This window comes from Nyctereutes procyonoides, unplaced genomic scaffold, assembly GCF_905146905.1.
Source record: "Nyctereutes procyonoides isolate TBG_1078 unplaced genomic scaffold, NYPRO_anot_genome, whole genome shotgun sequence".
NCBI lineage: Eukaryota > Metazoa > Chordata > Mammalia > Carnivora > Canidae > Nyctereutes > Nyctereutes procyonoides.
The window spans coordinates 37,982,629-38,006,153 of record NW_026575047.1 but is presented as its reverse complement, the minus strand read 5'-3'; the positions used below and the strand labels follow the sequence as shown (position 1 = coordinate 38,006,153).

Genomic DNA, 23,525 nt, shown 5'->3' with positions numbered 1-23,525 from the left:
TGACCAGAATGACATTGATCACAGTTGTACTGTGCCTGGAAGAGCTCACATGTGCAACGTGATGTTCACGGCACAGCAGCTTAAGGTGGGCATTGGCAAAGTGGATTTGGTCCCAGGGGGAGCATCCAGCATGGTGTAGGGCTTTCCATGCCATCTCACCCAAGGACCTATTGCAGGAACTTGATAATTCATCAAGAAATGAGGTGTTCTGTGATCCATATTTTCATACCTTTACAGGGCTATTCTATCAAAAAGACTTCCACTCTAGACTTTTCCTCTGTGTGGCTTCAGAAGACAGAACAGAATTAGCCTCAATAAAAGGAAAGTCTTCCTGGAAATGAAATGGGCTTCCTAAAGGAGTATTATTCCATAAATAAAAAATAAAAAATAATTTTTATAAAAAAAGAGGATCCCTGGGTGGCACAGCGGTTTGGTGCCTGCCTTTGGCCCAGGGCACGATCCTGGAGACCCGGGATCGAATCCCATGTCAGGCTCCCGGTGCATGGAGCCTGCTTCTCCCTCTGCCTGTGTCTCTGCCTCTCTCTCTCTCTCTCTGTGACTATCATAAAAAAAATTTAAAAGGAGTATTATTCCCATTGAGAGGTGGAGGGAGTGCTACACGATGACCAAATCCCCTTCCTGCCAACCCTGAGTGGTTCCTGCTCCCTGCCAATACCCACCCCCTCATTTCCTCCCTTCCACACAGCTGGGGCACATGCTCTTCCATTCAGACCTCTCCCTGCTCTGGGCCAGGGAACCAGTTCTGACCCCTAGGAGCTCCACTGTACCACTCAGGGATTGGCACCTGGTCACTTTTACCGGGTGGGTCTGGTTCTGACCTCCGCTTCAGCTCTGGTCATTGGGCTGCTTCTGTCTTGTTCAGAAGGTCAAAGTTTGCACTTTATAACCTAATTCTGGTAATTCATTACTGCTTGGTAATGTGACTGATTTCCTTTGAGCTCTTTTGAGAAGCAGAGGTAGTGAAGGAAGGGAAAGAAGGAGTAAATATGTCAGGGAAAAGCAAATAGTCATCCTCACAGGTGGTGAGGAAGGAGGCTGTGTGGGGGAGGGCAGGGATGGTTGACAGCAGAAGTTTGAGAGCCTTCTAAAGAACAATGTATGTTTTGAAGCAGAGGTTAGTATGACTCAGAGATGCTAGATAGCCTGTCCTCCTTCAAAGTCAAAGCTCTTGTCATACGGTCTCACTTTTCTCTGTGTTTTGAAGGAGTCATGGATGATTGCAAGGGAGGAGGGCAAAGGGGAGGTTGCAATCTTGTTTGGAGTAGTTGCTATAGGGAAAAGAAAAGATCAGCTTGGGGGATTGGGAAATGATTGCCAAGCTGCCTGAGACCAGACTCAGGTTAGAAACCAGAGTTGGTCAGCCTTGGAGCCAGAAGCCAGATTCTAGGTCAGGAATGAGCAAGGCAAATTTAGTAGAAGGTCAAGGGTCAAGTGAGACAAGACCTCTGAGGAAAGTATAGTTGGAGATGGGGTTATTGTCTGCCCCCCCCCACTGTGCCTGTGTCCAGATGGGGATGGAGTGAGGTGGATAAAGAAGTGAAGGAGAAACCCATGAGTGGATAAGTTAGGGCTGTGGAGTTGCCTTAAAGCAGAGTCCAGGCTTAGTAGGTGGAAGGATAACAAAATGGTACTTTAGAGGTAGAAGAATTCTTCAGACGAGGTTCAAGTGATGGGCTTTTGGTTTGGTTGCTAAAGGGAAGTGGGCGTGAAGGTCTTTGAGAGGGTGAGATCAGTGGACCTGCTGCCAGTGTGTAGACTGAGTTCTTAGAAAGGCAGGGATGATGGCAGGGGGCCAGAGCCTGGTACCCAGTGGCACTCACTGTGCAGTGGCCTGAACTCAGCAAATTCACTGGGAGGATGGTGAGGCACGTGGAATGGTGTCCTGACAGCTAGTAAATGTTGGGTAACAGCAAGAAGAATGGAAGGGGAAGAGATGAAACTGAGTGGAAACACAAGGCATGTTCAAACTCATCTAGACCTCGACTCGAGGGGCTCAGGTGGTTCGGCCAGAGGGTCCCAGGAGCTCCTGCCATTCCAGGATGGGTACCAGCTTCCCCAGCTGAGCTGGGGAAGTATGTTAATTACCAGTTACTCAAGATTTTCCTACCACGAGCACCCAGTTACTCCAGGACCCCGGGAAATTTGAAACATCTGGGAGAGGGGATCCTAACACCACTTAACAAATTCCTAAAATGCTTCATCAGTACGCATCTCTACTAGCAAACCTTGGATTATGGTTATTTCCAAATGCAGATCCACAGCATGAACTTGTCCATGTTCTTTCAGCACCACACACAAACTTCTAACAGAGGTTCTATCTTTCTTTTGGGCTGGAGAGGTTCTACAAGGTACAGACTATAATAACATTCACTTCTGTACCCTTAACACCTGGCAAAATGCCTGACGTGCAGTCGTTAGCAATTCCTTAATAAACATTTGCTGAATGAACAGCCATGACCTACAGGATCCTAAAGGGAATGCCTCCCTTGTATTTCCAAAGGAGAAAGCTAACACTTGGGGAGCCATTTGCCCAAGGGCACACTCAGTGGGAAAGGAGAATTAGAACTTGAGTCTCTGGTCTCCCAGCTGAGGGGACACCACTCACCGTGTCCTCTTTCTCCTGCTAGACTATAAGCTGAGAGAGGAAAGAGGCTGCCTTTCTGGCCTTTTCCTCCCTGAGCACTTTGGCATTTCATTCTCCACTCTGTCTCTATGCTTGCCAGTCTGCTTATGAAGTTGCTGGAGGGACAGACCACACACTAGGTGACAGGAGCAGAACTCATAAATGTTTATGAAGAAAAGGGAGTGCGAGATTAAGAAGAGAAGCTTTTTTTTTTTTTAAAGATTTTATTTATTCATGAGAGACACAGGGAGAGAGGCAGAGACATAGGGAGAGGGAGAAACAGGCTCCCCATGTTGAGCCTGATTCAGGACTTGATCCCAGGACTCTGGGATCACGACTTGAGCCAAAGGCAGATGCTCAACCACTGAGCTACCCAGGTGCCCCAAGAAGAGGAGCTTTAAGTTAAAAAAAAAAGGAAAAAGGTACAAAGTTTGCTCTGAGGATAAAAAAGACTTTACAAGCAGGAGTGGGAAAGACAGTTGAACAGTGGTTCATGCTGAACATACACAGGCTCAAGTCCTATGAAATAATCTGGCTGTAAAAAAGCTGTTGCTAACGATCGGGGCCCAAACCCAGAGAGGTCCAAATTCGTTTGCAGGCTGCTATGGGGCAGCCTCTGTGTGAGTCACATTTTCAAAAGGAAATTGATAAATTAGAGGGTCACTAGGATGATGAACGTTACTGTATCTGTGGTTATATGAGAGATGGCCTTAAAGGGAAGTCTAGGTTCCCTGTGTACCAGACAAATCCTTCTGGATATGGTCCTAATTGTCTATTTCCCCATCTTTACACTTGAACAACACGCCCACCATGTTATTCTGTATCTCTGCATCTCTGCCCACACTATTCCCTCCATCTGGAATATTCTATCTATCCTGTCCTTCCTAGTCCATCAGTCTACTTGATGAGCACTCATGCAATTTTTAAAATCCTTGTCAAGTTTACTGCTCTGTAAACCAACCTAACCAAAACCCCAGGCCATCCACTCTTTTCTCTACATTTTTGTGCTCCCCTTCTCAGTTTTATAATTGTGCATTTCACCTTCATTGTATTTTGCTTATATCCCAGTCTCTCCTATTGGATAAAAGTTTCTTGAAAGCACAGATCCCGTGACTCCTGCCTAGCATGATCCATGGGTGTTCATATGACTTAAACAAATGAACCAAAACTTCAAGCAAGCCTTCAAATATTTGGAGGACTGTCCTGTAGATGACTGAAGAGATTTTAGTACGTGTACCTCCAGAGAGCCAGTGACAAAATACATGGGGGCATGTGGTCAGGAGATGGATTTGGGCTCAGTGGGAGAAGCTTCCTTAGCTTCTGGTCAAGACTCACATTTTACCAATGGAAGCCTAATTCAAAACAGGTTGAGGGGATCCCTGGGTGGCTTAGCGGTTTGGCGCCTGCCTTTGGCCCAGGGCACGATCCTGGAGTCCCGGGATCGAGTCCCACCTCGGGCCCCTGGCCTGAAGCCTGCTTCTCCTTCCTCCTGTGTCTCTGCCTCTCTCTCTCTCTCTCTCTCTCTCTCTCTATCATATTTTTTAAATTTATTTATTTATGATAGTCACACAGAGAGAGAGAGGCAGAGACACAGGCAGAGGGAGAAGCAGGCTCCATGCACCGGGAGCCGGATATGGGATTCAATCCCGGGTCTCCAGGACCGCGCCCTGAGCCAAAGGCAAGCGCCAAACCGCTAAGCCACCCAGGGATCCCTCTCTCTCTATCATAAATAAATAAATCTTTTTAAAAACAAAACAAAACAGGTTGAGCAAAGGGAGAACTTTTTTGGTACACAGATTCAACAAAATGATTGAACTGCCAACTTGCAAGAAAGTCATGGATAAAGCTGGATTTCAGGAACACCTACAGCGATGTACCTGGAAGCTATCAGGACTCTGAGTGCCTTGCTTTTGCTTCTGTCTGTGTCAGCTTCCTTCTTCCTCACTGCAGACTGGCTTCCTCCACCAGGCAGGAAACATGCCTGCTGAAAGCAGAGACCTCACAGCTCATTGCTTTCCAGCACAGAGAGACTGCTTTTCTCTCCTAATTCCAGTTAAAAAAACATTTTTGGTAAAGGACTTCCATTGGCATAGCTTGGGCGTGACGCTTACCTCTGTGGTCAGGGAGATGGATGCCATGAACAACTGAGGCCAGCGATGGGGTCATGTAGGAATGAGACAGTTGCCATGGGGACTGCACCGTGAGGGTGGGGGGTTAGAGCCATTTCCAAATGGAGTGGAAAGGTACACGAGTGCAGCATCTTGGACAGAGGCATGGAGCTCCTTTGCTCTAACTTCCTAATGATTGTAGCCATCCACCTCATGGCACTCTCGGATGCTTTCAAGGATATAGGGGGGAAAAAAGAATGGATAAGTATTGGTCACTCCCAACATTTAGAACCAGGTTTAGGCAGTGCTTACAATCTCACTCATAGAAATTGTTGCATGGTTGAATTGTTTTCTGGGCACTGGGACTCCACCATTTCCTTCTCAGGTGCTGAGAAACAGGCTGGGTGGAGTAAGAGGCCCAGATATTCTACAAGTGTTTTTTGAGCCCTTAATCTATGCTAGATAATGGAAGAGAACACGAGACACGTCCAAAGGAGCTCCACGGAGACGCGTGGGTTTGTCTCAGTGGCGGACCAGCTGCAGTGCAAGGTGAGGGTCAGCCGGGGATGGGGCTGCTGCCGGGAAGGGGGGCCGGTCTCTGGCGGAGCCCGGGCTCCGAGCCCCTGGATGTCCCCTGGCCCGGCCGGGCCGCCCCACCAGCTCCGGGGGGCCCCTGCTCTTTGCGCTGAGCCAGGGCCACCGGCCGGCCGCGCTCCACGGTTGCGAAGCGGGCGGGAGCGGGGAAGGCAGGCTGGCAGGAAGCGGGGTTGGAGGGTTGGGGGTTGGGGGGCGGGGGTGGCCCGGCCTGGTAGCGGGGTGCGGCGGGAGGCCTCCGGGGCAGGGCCCCGACGCCCCGGGGGCTCCGGGCGGGGTCGGCCCCTCGGGGGAGGCTCGGCGCCCCCCGGCGCCTGGTCGGCCGCGCTGGTCGGCGGGGCCGGGGCCGGGCCGGCCGGGCCGGGCCGGGGCCGGGGGCCGGGGGAGGGACAGCAGCAGGTGACGGCGCCCGGCCTCGGGGCTATAAATAGGGGCGCGCGTCAGGCGCGGGCGGGAGCAGCGGCGGGGCAGGGGCCTGGCGAGGGCGCGCGGCGGCGGCGGCGGCGGCGGGATGGGGTCGCGCAGGGCCCCGGGGCGCGGCGGGGGTGCGGGCGGGCGGGCGGGGGCGGGGGGCGACGGCGAGGACGACGGGCCCGTGTGGATCCCCAGCCCGGCCAGCCGCAGCTACCTGCTCAGCGTGAGGCCCGAGACCAGGTGAGCGGCGCGCCCTGGGGCCCGGCAGGGCGGCGGGCGGATGCCTCGAGGGCACCCTGGCGCCCTCTTCCCCGGGCCCGGGGCCCGAGGCCCGAGGCCCGAGGCCGAGGCCCGAGGCCGGGCGAGCGCGGTGGCCCTCCGGCCCCTCCACGCTCCTCCTGACCCCTCAGGGCCCGCGGGGCCCAAGGGACGGGAAGGGCCCCCCCGCCCCGGGGGGACTTTACAGGGGCCCGCAGGCCTTCCGTATCTCCCCTGCCTCGCCCCCCGGCCCCTCTTCCCCTCAGCACCCTCACCCGTACCCAGCTACTCCCTGGCCTCGGATTCCACAGGGAGCGATAAGGGAAGCCAGCGCGGCTGAAATTCCTCCCGGGCTGGGAGGGCGGGGTAGGTGCTTAGTGGGAGTGGGGGGCGGACGCTGGGGGACCAGCCGGAGTGGGGGCTCCTTAGCTCAGGGCCGTGATGGGGGGCGTCGCCAGAAAGAAATAAGGCCCTTATTTCTGTGCAGACAAGGTTCTTTCTCGGGCCCAGAGCTGTGGTGGGCCCCAGGATCTCGGTAGGGGCTGGAGGTGAGGGGTGGGCTGAGGTGCTGGTTGGCCCTCTCTGGACAATCAGAGCTTGCGGTTCTGAGGGAGCCATTGCCCTGCCCAGTCTGGGGGACTGGGATGCCACGGGAGGGGTCCTATTGCGGAGCCCTTTACTCTTTGCCAAGAATTAGAGGTGTGGTTGCTTTGTTGGAGGAGCTGGATTGCCCGCAGATAGGAAAGACACACAGATAGTCAGTAGAGACGCATACAGGCACTCAGAGGCACTCAAGACACCCAGGGACATGTGCGCTGCGACGGAGACGGACATTTCCTGCTCGCCCCTGGCAGCTCCGTCTCTCTCCAACTCTGGAGCCTGTTTTCCAAAGGGAATTGTGATGGTTGGCTATGGGGACAGCGGTGGTGTCACAGGCCCAGGACTTGGCTTATTGTAGGTTCTACGGAAAACAGCCACTCATCTGAGAAGCCGTGTGGGGACCTCTTGTTCTCCATTCCTAAAACGGCACAAAAACAGGCATCAAGGACATTCAGGAAAAGTCCCAGGCACTTCCTCGTGAATTGGCTGAGTTCTGTTGACCTTGGAGTTGGGAAAGTTCAAATGTAACCGGAACCGGTTTCTGCATAAAACTCGTCAAATGGTGTCACATGTCTGGGGCAGGGCTGAGGGCTGGTGTTAGTGACTGAGTCAGACTGGACAGGGCCCCTGGCTGCCAGGAAAGAATGCCCCTTCCCCCGAACCATTGGCTCTATGGAAAAACTGGAATGAACGTTGGGCATTTATTCCAGCCTGTGATGGAGCTGACTGTCTGGTAGGAGCCTCACACTTGTCTCACACTTGTCACAGTGACTTCCCTGGGTCTTGCCTCCTGCATCTGGCCTTTGTCAATACCAGCAGAACAAACAGAAGAGATGCAGCAATGGAGGGAGGGAAGCAGGAGTGGCTTGAAAACCAGGCAGAATGGGCAAGGTAGTGGATCTGGACTGGTAGAGAAAAAGCTGGAAGGTGGACAGCTACCTGGCTGAGCAGGTGTATGGTAGATAAATTTTTATTGCCTACCCGATGAGCACAGAGCAGTGTGCCAGCCAGAGAATTGCAGGTGGCATAGAAGTGGCCAGTCCAAGTTCCCTTGGACCTAAATGAGAATGCTCTTCAAAGGACATTCTTTCTATCAAGCATTTGGAGAAGGCAGGGCTGGGGCAGGGGGAGCAAGGGCTCTGTTTTACCCCTGCCATCTGGCTGTAGACCACCTGCAGGTCATCAGGGACAAGGAGGAAGGAGGGACAGATTTGCCTCGCCTCTGGAGAAGAGGGGAGAATGCGAATGTGAATGGACTGCGTTGGGGAGTGGAGTGGGTGACAGTTCCCAGTCCCCTAGCAAGGCCTGACACTGGTGTTAGAGCAGACAACCATATAGTCTTCTGTCCCCCACAACGGCCTGGCTGCCTGTGGGGATGGGAAGAGGGCCCAAGAAATGAAGGAGAAAGAGGGTCCCTTGAGGACTTTGCCAGCTGTCCTTGGCACCAGCCCATATGAACCCTGACGGTCCAAGAGTCCTCTTGGACCTTGACTGAGCTAAGCCTTGACTGAGAGGCTTAGCTCCAACATTTTCTGGGTCTCCCTCTCTGCATGGAGCTCACGAGGCATCATCCTCATGGGCCCTGTGAGGGTGGGCTGCCCCTGGGAGCTGATAGACAGTGGGACTGGGGGCTGGCCACCAGAAGCCTTGGCCCAGGTCTAGAACCTGGCTCCCTCACTTAACCCCATGACCCTCAGGTGGCTTCCAGTCTGTAGCCAGCTCAAGGATGTTTCCGGTGCCCCCTGGGCATGAAGATAGTCCCAGCAAACCTATAGGTCAAGACTCCTAGGACAGCCACCCTCTTGGACCTCATCCCCATCAGAAGGTGGGGCATGGGTACTAGAGTGGGTTAAGGAACTACAGTCAGGTGGATGGAATTAGGACTCACTACATTCTGAGGGACACTCAGAAGTTCCAGATGTCCCCGCCCCCTCATTTCTTGGAAACCTTGGCCCACATGGGCTCAGAGGAGCCCCAGAACCTATGATGTTTACCACAGACAGATTGGGAATACCTCTTCTGTTCTGCTTGGGTCAGGCAGGTTGTCTCAGGCTTTCAGAGAAACTGAGGCATCAGGCTACTTTCCAAGGGCCCTTTTTGTCCCAGAATATATAAAATCCAGGAAGAATGGGAGGCCCTGGCTTCTACAGTGAGACCTGGCTACCTCCAGGCTCGCTTTTCTTGTTTAGATACCTTTCCTTCCTATGCCCTGAATTTGCATTCTATAAAATGACAATGACATTAAGAACTCTTTTAGGCTTTTCTGCACCAATATTTGATGCCCCTAGATTCTGACCCCCTCACTGTCAGTTAAGGGAGGGGCTCCTGCCAAGGTGAGGCCCTAAGCCTTGCTCTGGCCTGGTCAGCAGGGCACAGGCAGAAAACTCCCACCTTCCGAGGACAAGGTGCCTCGGTGGCACAGGACTCCTCCTGACCTGGCTCACAGCATATGGGTGAGGCCTAGAGGAAGCAGGGCAGGGAACAGAGCAGCCCAAGCAACCCTACAGAGTGCCAGGGAGAGGTTACTGTCCCGGTTCAGTCCCTGTCTACTTGCAGGTGGCACCGGTCATGTTCCTCTTGGAATTAGAGAGCTGATTCTCTCCCCTCTCCTTCCCAGGGAAGAAATCCAGACCCAACAGAGGAGAAATCTCTCAATTACGAGGAAAAAGGCAAAGGAAGTTCATGGTCAGGAAAGGATGGAGTTGGCCAGTGTCTTGGAACCATGGGAGGTTCTGCCCACACGGCCTCCAGAGGATTTTTAAAGCTCTGAGCAAAGGCAGCTGCATCCTTGCTCTTCCCATCTTCTCTGGAGCAGCAGCTCCCTCTGGGGGGCAGCACCCTTCCTGTTTGAAAGATGCATTTGTGTTCCCCTCTGTCTTCCTTCTTTCTCTCTCTGTCCTCCCTTCCATAAAACAGCTGTTGAATGCCCGCTGTCTGCTGAGCACTGTGTGGGGAGTATGGAGGCTACAGAAAGGGCTAGGTCTGAAGGCAGGGTGGACAGGGGTTAGTTGAGCAGAAGGAAGGAGGGAGGGCTTTCCAAGCAGGGAGGATGGATGTATGGGTTCAAACGTGCCAGTTAGGGACAGGTCCAGTCACAGTGGACCATGGGTGTTGGGAAGTCGAGAACCCTGGTGGTAGTGGGGGGTGGGCAGATCAGGGAGGACCTTAAGTGCTCGGTTAAGGAGTTGAGACTCAGTGGTGTGATATAGGGGGTGAAGAAGAGGGTGAGGGTGAGGTGGTCATCAGATATGGAGTTGTGAGCATATAGATCAGGACACAACAGCAGGAGTAGAGAGAAAGGGAGAAAGAAGGTCCAAGAACTGTTAACTGACTGGACTCGGGAGCTGGAGGAGAGGGAGGAGCCCCAAATGACAGATTTGCAGTTTGGAGTTTGGGAGGATGCTGGAGGTGGCCACAGATCCAGGAGCGCTGGAGTGATAGCTGTGCTTTTGGGGTAGAGGATGAGTTTGGGGGTTTGGTTATAAAGGGACAGACTGTCCATGGACAGGCTGTCCATCTTCTTGTGGCTAGAGATGCAGACACAAGTACCACAGAGCAGGCTGGGCCACTGGGAACAAAGGGAGAGCTATCCTGGTGGGAACAGCTGGAGGGGGTCAATGTGGAGGGGGTAATCCTGAGGTCTCTCGAGGCTGTGGGACAGTGGCCCTAGACTCCCCTGGAGGTGTTTGTGTTGGCAAAGGTGGAGGTAGAGGCAAGCAGGTGGTCTCCCTGCATGGGTCCTCATCCCCCAGTGGCCTGCACAGCCCCTGGCTAGTGTCTACTTTTAGCTGCCCCAGGCAGGAGGGGTGATCAGGGCCTGTAGGCATAATGGGCCTTGTGCTGGGCTGACAGAGCTGGGCGCCTCCTGGATCCTGCTGAATTAACTGCTTTGTTTTTCCCTTCTTCTCTCTTCCAGCTGGTTTGCCTTGTGTGGCCCCTTTAACCGTACTTTAACCTATTAATGGGCGTTCTCCAAGCCACCTGTCTCCTTCCCAGCCTGTTAGGTTTCTAGGAATGGGGGCTCTTCTTCCCCAAAAGGCCGAGGGTTGAAGCAGGAGCTGCCTCCAGGCTGGTGTGCTGCTGGGTGGGGAAGTGTGCCAGTCAGCCCTGAGCCCCTCTCGGGGGGCCAGTGACCCAAGTGCCTGGAACACATTTTTCTCAAAGCGCAACCCTGAGGGGCCTCCTTTCTGCCTAACCATTCCCCTGGACTCTGCTGCCTTTAACGAGCTCTCCGTTTCAGATACAGTGGTGTCTGGTGGTGAGACCACTTGCTAACTGGAGCAAGCCAACTAAGACAGCTGGTCCCTTTTAATAGAAAGGCCTCTGGGCCCCAGATGGTGGCCAATTAATACTCTGCAGAATGTTGTTGGTTTTGCCTCCTTTCCTTGCTTTTTTGGCCTAATGATTCCATTTGCTGTTTTCGCTTAGCTTATCAAGCAACCGGTTCTCTCACCCCAGCTCTGGAAGGTAAATGCACATTGCATTACATTTCTCTGACTGCTTTTTTTTTTCTTGGGTCTGGGCCTAAAAGGGCCTCCGGGTGACAGCTTGTGCACTAACCGGGCTGCATGGGGTGGGGTGGGGAGGGCTGGAGGGCGGGCAGGGGGAAGTGTGAGGGCACGGGGCTCACGGGGGCAGAGGTGATGACTGCATGGACCACTGAAAGACTTCCAGGGACCCAGAAATAGGCAAGGCTTCCCAAGGTGCCTGTTACTACTGTGTCTCTGTGCCCCCAGGAGAGGCACCGGTCACATGACCCCCTTCCCAGTCCTAGGTCACCGTGGCATCTGTCTCCTGACCATGGTTCCTGCCTTACATTTCTTTCCCCCCAATCCCTTTCATTATTCTACCACCCCTTTCTCTGATTCCCCTCTCTTTTGGCTCTCCACCCCTGCAGGACTGTGAAGTCTTTGAGGTCAGGGAATAACATATTAGTGTGTTCCTGCATTAGCTTGTTCTCTGGATGGGTTAGACCTGAGTGAGGGCAGGACCTGAGCGGGCCCATAGCTGCGCTTTGCCAGTGGAATGCCTGTTCTCTTGCCTCCTGAACTGGGGACAGCTTTTTACCACTGGCTGAGCTGACTTTTATAATCAGAGTGGGAACATTTCCTGGCTATCTCCCACCACTGGGCCTCATCCCAGACTCCGGTAGACTTGGGGAGAGTTGCCTACAGTTTCTTTACACACTGAAAGATTCCTGAGTAGCCAAGCAGTCCCTGAATAGCTCATAATGTCTACAGATATGACTAGGACCTACCGAGTACATTTCCTTTGATAGAGGAGAGCACTGAGGAGCCTTGTTCTGGGCTAGTTCATGGTCTGGAGGGGTAGGAGAGAGGGCATCACAGTCAACTCAGAGAGGAGTGGTAAGTGCTAAAAGAGACAGGATCTTGGAAGTTTATTTAAAGCAAGGTAAAGAACCAAATCTAAAGGCAGAGTTAGGTTCCTTTGAACACCATGAAAGCCAGGGATTCTGGTGTTCTTTAGAAATACACAATTAGGCTGTGATATCCTTATAAAGTCACAGAATTGGAAAGATTTGGAGGTGTCAGGGTGGGACCAGACCGTTTCCAGATGTGTGGACTTTTTGCTTTCCAGGATCCTGGAAGCAGCACGCTTAGAGTCCCTCCCAGTGGTCTGGAGGATGGGGACAGGAAGTAGGTGACATTCAGCAGACTGTGACAGCGTACGCAGTGACTCTCCCTGTCTCCCCTAATGCACCCCAGACCAACTTCCCACAGGGCTTTTAGCCAGCCATGCCTTTTAACAGTTTATGTATGATTTTCCAATATAAACATTTTCTATAATACAGCTTAGAACCTAGTGTGAGAAGTTCGAGAAGATAGGTGTTCTTTCCGATTCAAAATCGGTAATGATATAAAATAACCCCCTTTTGCTGAATATCTAGTAAGAGCACTGTCTAAAAATTTCCTCGAAATAGAATTTTCCTGCTTTCTCACGGTAGTGCATTTCCAGTAGCTTATTTCCTTAGATTTGTCCAAGCAGCTTCATCCTTACGAGCCTGAGCCGAATATTGGATCCAGGCTCATGTTCATGAGTAAGAGAGGATTCAAGTTATGGAGGGAGGACAGAATTAGGAATGTTTTGAATTAGCTGCAAAATCTTGGAAATCCAATTCCTTTTGGCACAGCAGTCTCCTCTGGAAACTCTTGGTTGTGATTTCATATGCCCCAGAGTCAGAAATTTGCTGTTGGTGTGAGAACAACAAGAAACATTTTCAGATGTATTCCTGAGTGTCAGGGAATGAAGAACCTTCTATTTCTGAGCAGGTTAAAAAAAAAGTCATGTATGAGAGAGGAGTTCTAGATGAGTGTATCACAGGGAATGTTCTGGAAGCCTAAGTGCAGACCCAGTTCAAGCGTTCAGTGTGTGAGAGGTTAGGGGCCCCTTTCTGGGTAGTCTTTGCTGGAGAGGGCTCCTGTCAATGCCCCAAAGGCCCAGGCATCTGCATTCCTGTGGAAACACTATGGCTGGACCCCTGTTGGTTCAAAAGTCTTACCTGATTCCAGATGCCCTTCCTGGGATAGAACATTTCTTCTCAAACTCAAGTCCAGAATGATATCCACAGCAATGACGAGTTGGGTGTGGAAGCTCTCCCCACAAAACACAGGGTTGTAGTTCCTTGTTGCTATGCTTCCACAGACCCTTCCCTGCCCCTGGCAGAGAGGTTACAAGCAGACATGCATTGCCTGGGTGACGGCCCCTACTCCGAGGCACAGAGAAAGGCAGATGCTCCTGCTTCTCTCTTCACTCCTCTCTTCACGGTGCTCACTGCTTCTCACAATGGGGTGTGTGAGTGCAGAGGGGGAGGAGGGCTGGGCACGGCTTATGCACCACACAACCTGGCTGTGTGGTTACGCTTCACGCCTAGGGAAGCATTGTGTCTCTGCTGGCCCATGAAAGGGTTTGGCATGGTGGTTTGCTTCCTGTGCCCAGGAAGGAGAGGACTGTACATGCTAAACAGTGTCGGTGAGTCTGTGCTGGACTCAGCAAACCTGCAAATGCCCTTGAATTCTGGGAGGCAGACTGTCACAATGGAGCTAAAAGTCCTGGCTTTTGCAGGGATGGATCTATTTATGATTTGGCAGTCCTGCTGGTTGGTCTTGGAGCTGGCAGCCATGTATTCATTTGAGCATGTGGTATCCAGGGATGATCCAAGAGTAGACTCTCTTTTCTGATATCCCTATGAATTAGAGTCTACCTTTGTGTCTAGACCCCTGGCATTGGCTGGCTTATTCTTTGTCTACTATGGTCTGTGCTCATAAATTCAGAGGCTTTTCTTGTGAGCCCAGACTTTAGGAGAGGCCCCTGAACTGTGTATCCTTGAGGGTTGATTGGCTTTCCCCTCTTTGGCATGAATGGAAGCTCTGCTGTGCTGGGGTCTGTATCTCTGAGGCTGGACCTATCCATATGTGTGTCACTCCCATGCACGAGCTTTCCTGGAGATAATGTAGAGGGTAGAGCCAGGCACTCCAATAAGGATGGGAAGGGGACACCAGGGCTGGTGGTTTGGCATGCTTAGGAGCCCGGCCCATGGTCAGAAGCCTTCCTATTACAATGGGTCTGGGTCAAGATTCCATTCAGCCCTTTGGTACCATCCCTGCCCCTAACCTGGCCAAGAGACCTGGCTCCCTTGAAGAAAGACTTGCTCAGGTACTGGAGCCATGGCCACAGGATGATGGATGGATACGGTAAGATTTAAGTTGCTTTGGACAACACCAGTTCAACCTGGGCAATACCACATATCTTGGCGGGGGGAAGGCTGCTCTGAATAGTTCTTTGCCTCTCCTAGGAGCACCTTCTGCTCCATCATTGCTCAGCTAACAGAGGAGACCCAGCCGCTATTTGAGACCACGCTCAAGTCCCGGGCTGTGTCCGAGGACAGCGACGCCAGGTTCACCTGCATCGTCACAGGTAATGAAGCCCTCTGTACGATCCACACCAGGGTCACGGCACATGGGAGGGTCCAGGGGACTGTGGGGACAGGCATGGAAGGGGTCAGCTGTATGCACAAAACTGTGCAAGTTCACCCTTGTTTCCTTAGCTTTCTCTCCAGTTTAATCTCCCTGTGTAGGTTGAAGTCCCCTTCTCCTCCCATTCTGGAGCCACATACACACCCTACTCTTCTTCAAAACCTATCTTCACTAAAGGTTCTTTACCCTCAGGCATACATATATGACTAATGAATCTTAGTTGCAAGGAAAGAGGCTCTTCAGTTGAAAGAGGTTTTTGTTTTGTTTGAAAGAGGTTTTTGAAACCATCTCCTTAAATATCCCCATTTTATTTATTTATTTACTTATTTGTTTACTTATTTATTTATTTATTTATTTAAATATCCCCATTTTAGAGCTGAGTGGTTTGAGGCTTCTGAGTGTCAAGCCTGAGAGACAGTGATGTATAGTGATTCCAACTGTAGATTCTGGAGACAGACTGCCTGGCTGGAGTGCTGATTCATCCCCTTTCCAGTTATGTGATACAGAAGAGGTTGTATAACCTTGCATGACCTCGCAGCGCCTCATCTGTAAAGTGGGGATAATAATAGTATGAACCCCTTAGGATTATTGTGAGACCAAATGCATCAAACTTGCAAAACATTTGGAATAGTGCCCAGCATACAGTTAGCACCATATAAGTGTTAGAAATAAGGCTATTATTATTTGCATTTCCCTGAGGTCCATGGAGGAGTTTAGCAGAATAGGAAGCAGAGTGATAGTCCTTGGAAGGGAAGGATGGTGCAGTGAGAATACTGGAAAGGTGCCCTGAACATTGCCTCTCCTTTAGACCTCCTGTTGCACCAGTATGACCTGCTTGTGGCCCTGCCAGACTGCCACCCAGCCATGCAGCCACTAGACCAAGGGGCCTAGGTCAAGCCTCCTTCCAAGAACCCCTTATTTTCCCAGTAAATAAGGGCATTGGTGGTTTCTAGCTTTGACACATCCTGATTCTTGAGGACCTGTCTGCTAAGCCATCTAAATAGCTTTTCAGGAACTGTGTTCCCCTGGACAGTTCTCACCCTTACCAGAACCCTCTGAGCTCCAGGCTGAGAATCCTGTCTGTTCCAGGGCACACAGACATGTGTGTGTATCTCTTACTTTTGTGCAGCGTAACACATTTTGCAACATTCATCTGTTTCCATTGTCATTGGATTCTTATAAAACCTCGTGAAGTAAGTGCTATTATTAGTCAAATTTTACGGAGAAGGAAACCAAAATAGGTTAGGTGACTTGCCAAAGTCCACAACACTGGTGAGGAGGAGATACTACTTCTGCTCTCTATAGCATCTGATGCTGCTTGCTTACCCCTACTTTGTGACCATGACACTAACAGTTTTCTGGAAAAACCTGGCTCTTTCACAAATCTGTGCTTTTATGTACACTGTTTTCCCTATATAGAAAGTCCTTAATTCTTCTTTTTAAAGGGAATTAATTTTTATTTGATCAAATTAATGCATGCATATAATGTAAGTTTTCAAGCCATACTAAAAGGCATGTATCAAAATACAGCAGTTCACCCCTCCCACCAATTTGTCTTTCCAGAAGCAACTGTTTTCACCGTTTAGCTATTTCTTCTGGTGTATAAATTTCCACAATACTGAGTAATAATGTGACTGTTGGTAACTTTTAGGACTTCGGGTTTTCATGCTAGCTGGTCCTCCTGTTATGGTCGATAAGGAATTAGCTGTCTTTATCTTCATTTTCTCTGTTTCTCCTCACTTATCTTCTCAGTATGGTTATATCATAATTTTTGTTTAAATCCATATTTACTGTTTACCTATTTCAATGCAATATTATTCAGAATTGAAGATTGTAGTATACTGTGATTCTATTTCTTTCTTCTGTTTTTACTCAAATTAGTACTAATTTTTCATTTAATTGATTTTTTTTTGCTATCCATTGCTAGATTTTCTTTTTTTTAATAATAAATTTATTTTTTATTGGTGTTCAATTTGCCATCATACAGAATAACACCCAGTGCTCATCCTGCCAAGTGCCCCCCTCAGTGCCCATCACCCATTCACCCCCACTCCCCGCCCTCCTCCCCTTCCACCACCCCTAGTTCGTTTCCCAGAGTTGAGTCTTCATGTTCGGTCTCCCTTTCTGGTATTTCCTACCCCTTTCTTCTCCCTTCCCTTCTATTCCCTTTCACTATTATTTATATTCCCCAAATGAATGAGAACATATAATGTTTGTCCTTCTCCAATTGACTTATTTCACTCAGCATAATACCCTCCAGTTCCATCCACGTTGAAGCAAATGGTGGGTATTTGTCATTTCTAATGACTGAGCAATATTCCATTGTATACATAAACCACATCTTCAAAATTTTCTTATCCCCATCCAATAGCCTCTTAATACAATTTTCTACAAGGTCACTGCCAGCAGTGTTCCTGTCAACTGCTTTCCTTGGAGACATGTCTCTTGGAGATCTCTGTTCTTCTGTCTGAACTGGTGGTCTTTTACGCCCAATTCCTGGGGTTTCCCTTTGCCTTTCTCTTGGGTTTAATTCACTTTCCTGGATCTCATGTGGTCCTTTTTCTTGGTTTATTCTCTGGCTTTACTGAACTACATTCTTCAGTAGTGTCATCATGTGAAAAAGACATTCTGCCAGAGATGGTGCGACAATAAGAAGCACTGTGATGACAAGCTCTCCATCTGTCTCTCCTTTGAGCCTTTCAGCTCCAGTGGGATTTAGTTTTTCTATGCATCTGATGGACGGTTGGAGTTTTGGGATCTCCCTTTACCATCATCCTATACATTCCCTTTACCTGTGTTGGATTTCTTGGTTTCTATATTCCACATATTTCTTTTTCTTGATTTACATTCTTGTTTTGGTAGCTTCCTAGGCAGAGTACATGGGAAGCAAATGTTATGTCTGAAAATGTTTTTGTTTTGTTTTGATTTGACTTGGTTTGGTTTTCTTTCTATTTTACTCTTGATGGAGTGTTTGATTGAGTATAGAATTCTAAGTCGAAAACAATTATCCTTGAGAATTTTGAAGACATTGCTCATTGCCTTCTTGCTCCCAATGTTAGTGTTCAAAGCAGGAAGATGGTTTGACTCCTCATTCTCTCTGGAAGCTTATAAGAATGTTCTGATGTTTCATAATGATGTATCTTGATATGGGTGTCTTTTCATCCTGAGGCGTGCTTGGACTCTTTCAGTCTGGTAACTGATGGCCTCTAGTTCTGGGAAATTTGAGATTATTTTGATGTTGGTTTGTTCCTCCTATTTACTCTGCTCTTTCTGGAACCCTAGTTATGTTGATGTCTGCTCCCCTGGACTCATCGTCTTATTTTCCTTTCTTCCCCTTCTGTCTGTCTTTTCACTCTACTTTCTGGGAGATTTCCTCAGTGTTATCTTTCCTCTCTTCCACTGGGTTTTTAATTTCTTTTTTTTTAATTTTTATTTATGATAGTCACACAGAGAGAGAGAGAGAGAGAGGCAGAGACACAGGCAGAGGGAGAAGCAGGCCCCATGCACCGGGAGCCCGACGTGGGATTCGATCCCGGGTCTCCAGGATCACGCCCTGGGCCAAAGGCAGGTGCCAAACCGCTGCGCCACCCAGGGATCCCGGGTTTTTATTTTCTAAGAGCTCCTTAATTTATTTTTCCTGTGGCACCCTGTTCTTTTCATGAATGTAATATCTTCTCTTATCTGAGACTAGTAATGATAGTTTTCTAGAAGTTTCCTTCTCCCTGCAAAGTTTGAGTTCCTTCCAATTTGCTTTTTCTTTTTCTTTTTTTAAAATAATTGTTTTGATCCTTAATCTTCTATGTATAGGCTTCCTTCAGACACCTAGGGATCTTTGGCTGTCAGATAATGGTTAAGAGTGAAGACCAAAAAGCTCATTGTCAGTTCCGAGCCAGCAGGAGGGGCCCAAAAACTTGGGGCTTCGTTGTAGGGTGATCTGGCAGCCACTGTTGGGACTAAGTTTCTTTAATTCCTTCATTTTGGACAAGCTAGAGTCCCTAGGGAATACTTTTCCCATATCTTGCCTGGATGGTATAGATTTTTCCAGGAGTTATACAGATTATAGGTTGGGTGGGCTCTCATCAGAGAGCATTTATTTTATGCACACAGTTACTACATTTTTTTCTGTTTCCCATAGAGTAGTCATGCCCTCATCTCTGCTGGCTTATACTCAGGGTAAAGTTTTACTTTTCCAGATAATCATCCTCACCTTTGGCTGTGGGGGCAGGGTGGGAAGGAATAGTTACCTAGTGATGTGGAGGGGGTGAAGGGATCCACAGATTTGATGGTTTTTCACACAAATTATAACATCTCCTCCTTCTCTTTCCCTCAAGTGGTTGCCAGCAATGATGCCCTTTGGGGGACTATCCAGTGTTCAAAGGGTAGTTCTCAGTTCCTCCACTGCTACCCTATGGTTCAGCTATCCTGGGTCTGGAGAGTGTTTCCACTTGTCCGTTCAGTTTCCAACTTTCAAACTGTTGCCTCATCTGTTCTTCCTTTCCCTGTGGTTTTCTATCTTTTAATTAAAAAAAATCTCTTGAGTATACTTGTACTGGGGAGAGAGTGGAAACAGGTGATATGCTTATTCTATCTTTTTACCTAGAAGCCTACTCCTTTGCTGGAAAATTTCTTCTCATCTTTCAAAGCCAAGCCCAAATGGCTTATCCTCTAGGACATCATCTCCAGCACTTCCACGGAAAGCTCTTGCTGTATCTGTTTCTCTATTCATACATCTCTTCCTCCAGGAAGATGATGAGATCTGTGAGGATAGAGCACAAACCTGGCACATTGTGTCTCTCTGGAGCGAGCGCAAAGGAGGCACTCAGTACCTACTTGTCAAATGCTTGTTTCTTTCAGCTGCAGCTGCTGCTGAGGCCTTGGGCCACCTGCAAGGGTCAGGCACAGGGATGGCTCACCCCTCTGTCCCTCTTCCATTCTGCCCTTTATAGCCATAGACTCTGAGAGCAATGTTGGAGAAGCCAGACAGGAGTCTGGCTTACAGAATCTCGGGACATTTTATTCAATACCTCTAATGTCATCCTGAAGTTTTGCCCTGTTTAAAGCCCAACCCAAAGGAGCAAACTTTTATCCTCTCAGTGAAATAATATCCATGTCTCGTGATGACCAACCAGGGCCATGGTCTTCATTCTGCTCAGGAGCACCTGCCATGCTCAGGTGTGCAACACTCCCACTTGGGGCTAGAAGATTTCCAGGGCTCTATGTATTGCTAACATCCATACCTGAGTCCCCTATTGTACCTAACCCCCCTTCCCCACTTCTTGCTCCCCACACACATAAAAAACTCAAGTCACTTGAGTTTTATGTAGCAGATTAAGGAGGAGGTCTCTGGGTTCACCATGGTACACTGTAAATAAGCTATTTCCAATTAGCAAGGAGAGAATGTAAACTGTATGAGGAAGACAGGGGGAGGGGAAGAGGGATGCAGAGAAACCAGAGAACAAAGGAAACAGGAGGTGGATCTCCTGATCTGGAGATGTAGATGGTAGAGAGATCTATGGCTGAGACTGACCTCCATGGGAGACTCCCATGGTGATCCCAACTAGTGTCTGTGGAGATAAAAATGACCACACATCTGTCTTCCTCCCACCCTGCTGGTAGCCTTCCTTAAACTAGATCGATGAGTCAACCCCATCAGGGCCTGGCCAGGAGCAGGTGATGCTTTCTGATGGGTCAGAACATTGACCACATGAGTGAATGGAGTCTGTACTGAGTCTCCTGAGGGCTGAGCTCTGAGGGAAGCACTTGGGGTCTTGGAGAGGGGATATACAACCTGTGGCTCTTCCCTATTGGAATGGGTGCATGGGGTGGGTAGCAGGCCTTGACTCAGCCTTCTGGCTGCTGTCTCCCCAAGGGGCTCCTCTTGGCCAGAATGCTACTGCCCTCTCTGAGGTTGCCTGGCTTCATCTAGCATGGTGGCCCCATTCCTCCACTCTCCTCAACTCGTTGTGGATCTGTGTTGGAGTGTGTGTGTAGGTGTGGATATACGTTGGGGTGGGAGGAGGAAGATGCAGGAAGCCACTGGACAGAGCAACTGAGCCTTTAGACAGAACCAAGTTCCTGAGAAACACCTTTCTTAGAGAAATAAGTTTAATATAACGAATGAGGGGAATAGAAACTTACATATTGGTCCCTGAAACCTCATCAGAAAGAGAATTGTACAAGGAAAAGGAGGCCAGGTGCCAGCTTTGTTTGCTTGTTTTTTTCTTTAAAGATTTTATTTATTCATTTATGAGAGACACACAGAGAGAGGCAGAGACATAGGCAGAGGGAGAAGCAGGCTCCATGCAGGGGGCCCGGATGGGGGACTCGATCCCAGGATCCTAGGAGCCAAAGGCAGATGCTCAACCACTAAGCCACCCAGGTTCCTCAAATGAAACTATATTTGAAGCTCTTTGAAAAGTCTACATTGATATTCATCATTATGGATCTCTTCCATCTGAGCTTCTCAAATGGGTTGATTGGCTCTGAGTCTCCAAGCTGGGTTCCAGACTCGAGCCTGCTGGCTGTGGAGCAGAGGTCTCAGGGCAGAAGGAGGAAAGGTGGCAGCCACAGGCTGTGAGACCACTGTGGGCTCTCCTGGCCAGAGCTGAATGTGTGTGCATGCCTGCTGGTGGACATTCACACATGGGCCAGCATGTGTGTGCAGCTGAGAGGGAAGGACCTTTCTTGCTTTTGTGTGTTTTAGAATTCAGTTCGTATTATCTAAGGCACACGGAAATGTTTTCCGTCCAAATCAAACTGTTTCTAAAGCCCATTGTTGCCATGGAGCCCTGAGCTGTCAGGTTGGCTGCCACTCTGTGAAGAGGCACCAGAGGATGGCATGGGGGGCTGAGGACTTAGCCTTGGAGTTAGTGGGGTCCATTCAACATCTCCTTCCTTGCACTAGGTTGACTGGATTCAGAGGCCCTGGAGATGGAGGCCCTACTGGGCAGATTGTGGGGCAGGGAGGCTCTGAGCTGGGCTCTTGTAGGGATGAGATCATCACACAGGATGGTGAGGACACCTGTGCTGGCCCTGGCCACATGCGGTGATGTAACCAGGGGCTTTAGCTCACAGTGGAAACATGGGGCTCGCTTTACAGTTGGGGCTGCCCAAAGTTTGTTCCTGGCCGGCTCAGTTGTAGTGTTGCCTCCCTTGCTCCCAGCTCCTGTACACAGTTCCCCAGCGTGCCCTTTACTTTCCACCCCTACTCTCTACTGTTACGGTTCCTGTGTCAAGCCTGTCCTTGATTGTTTGCTCATTTCCTTATTCCTTTACTCACTCATCCATCAGGGTTTTTTGTTTTTGTTTTTTAAAGATTTTATTTATTTATTTATTCATGAGAGACACAGAGAGAGGCAGAGACATAGGCAAAGAGAGAAGCAGACCCCCTGTGGGGAACCCTATGCGGGACTCGATCCCAAGACCCCAGGATCATGCCCTGAGCCAAAGGCAGATGCTCAAACACTGAGCCCCCATGTGCCCCGCCATCAGGGTTTTATTAAGTAACTACCATGTGCCACTACTATGCACCACTACTATGCATTCCTCTGTCTTAGGTGCTGGGGATGTAACAGTAAAGAAGATACAATTCCTGCCCACAGAGGACAGGGAATCTAGGAGAAGAGACAGACAGGGAAATACTTAATTCTAGTAGCATGATGAGTGCTGTGGAGGGGGAACTGAAGGCACTGCTCCTGAAGATTTCAGAATTTTCTGAAATTCTGCCCACCGTTCATGGCCAGTTCAAATGCCACTCCTGCCACAAAGCCTTTCCTGATATCTTGGCCAGAAGGGCTTGCTCCCTTCTTGGCACCTGAGCACTTAGTGGATTCATCTATAAATATTTAATGAGTGTTGATTCCAGACCAGGCACTATTCTAGGAGCTGAGGACGTAACAGTGAATAACACAGATAAGTCACGGACCTGATATTCAACTGGGGGGGTTGGAGAGGATGGACATAATCTAACAAATTCCCAAGTATATAATGTGTCCAATGGTGATACATTCTATAAACTAAACATGGTGGGAGGGACAGAGGTACGGGGAGGGAGAGTTATGTTTTACGCAGGGCAGGAGAGAAGGCTCTTCTGAGGAGGTAGCATGAGGATAGAGGGGTGTGTTGCTCACACGGTGTGTTAGAGGTGAGCTGGGAGGACCCATGGCTGGTGTGGAAACAGCGGGGCCCTGAGTGGTGAGAGAGGAGGCAGTGGGGTGCAGACTCCAGATCAGGAGGGCCTGCATGAAATGGGGGCTCTGGGGTGTTTGGGGCAGGGGAGTGCCATGCCCTGACTTGATTTTAAAAGATTCACTCTGGCTGTCTGCTGACAATGGGCTGAACCAAAGCCAGACTGGAAGTAGTGAGGTCAGAGGAGAGGTAATTACAGAAATTGAGGTGTGAGATGGTGGTGGGAACTGGCTGGTGGTGGGAGGTGGCAAGAAGTGCTGGAGTTCTGGATATATTCTGAAAGGAGGGCCCATGGGATTGTCTGATGGAGTGGACATGAGAAAAAGAAAAGAATAAAGGAGTACCCCCAGATTTGGGCCCAGAACCAACTTAGAAGGATAAAGTTGCCATTTATTGAGCTATGTATGTATGAACTGTCCTGGAGGGGAATGAGGAGCGTGGCTTGGGGCATGATAAGTCTGAGACCTAGTAGATCTCCAAGTGGAGGCATCAGACACACAGTCAGAATTAGGAACCAGGAGTTCAAGGGGGAGGTTGGGCTGAATAATGTGGGGGTTATGAGCATATAGATCTTTAAAAGCCAAGGAGGATCAGGTCCTTGGGTTATTTGGATAGAGCGTGGGAATTGGTTCTGGGGCCTGAGCCCTGGGGCACAAAAACACTCACAGGCCCTGGTGTGAGGGGGATAGATGAAGGAGATTAGAAGGAGTGGCCCATGATGTGGGA

General features: G+C 49.7%; 1 protein-coding gene across 1 annotated transcript in view; it reads left to right on the top strand.

Annotated features, from left to right (window-relative positions):
• Positions 1-5,842: 5,842 nt before the first annotated feature.
• Positions 5,843-23,525, top strand: part of ALPK3 (alpha kinase 3) — a 55,355-nt gene continuing 37,672 nt past the window's right edge. Inside the window, exons 1-3 of the mRNA XM_055326609.1 lie at positions 5,843-6,000; positions 11,047-11,085; positions 14,432-14,553. Coding sequence (XP_055182584.1) covers positions 5,858-6,000; positions 11,047-11,085; positions 14,432-14,553 — 304 coding nt within the window. The 5' untranslated portion in view covers positions 5,843-5,857. The remainder of the gene's footprint in view (positions 6,001-11,046; positions 11,086-14,431; positions 14,554-23,525) is intronic.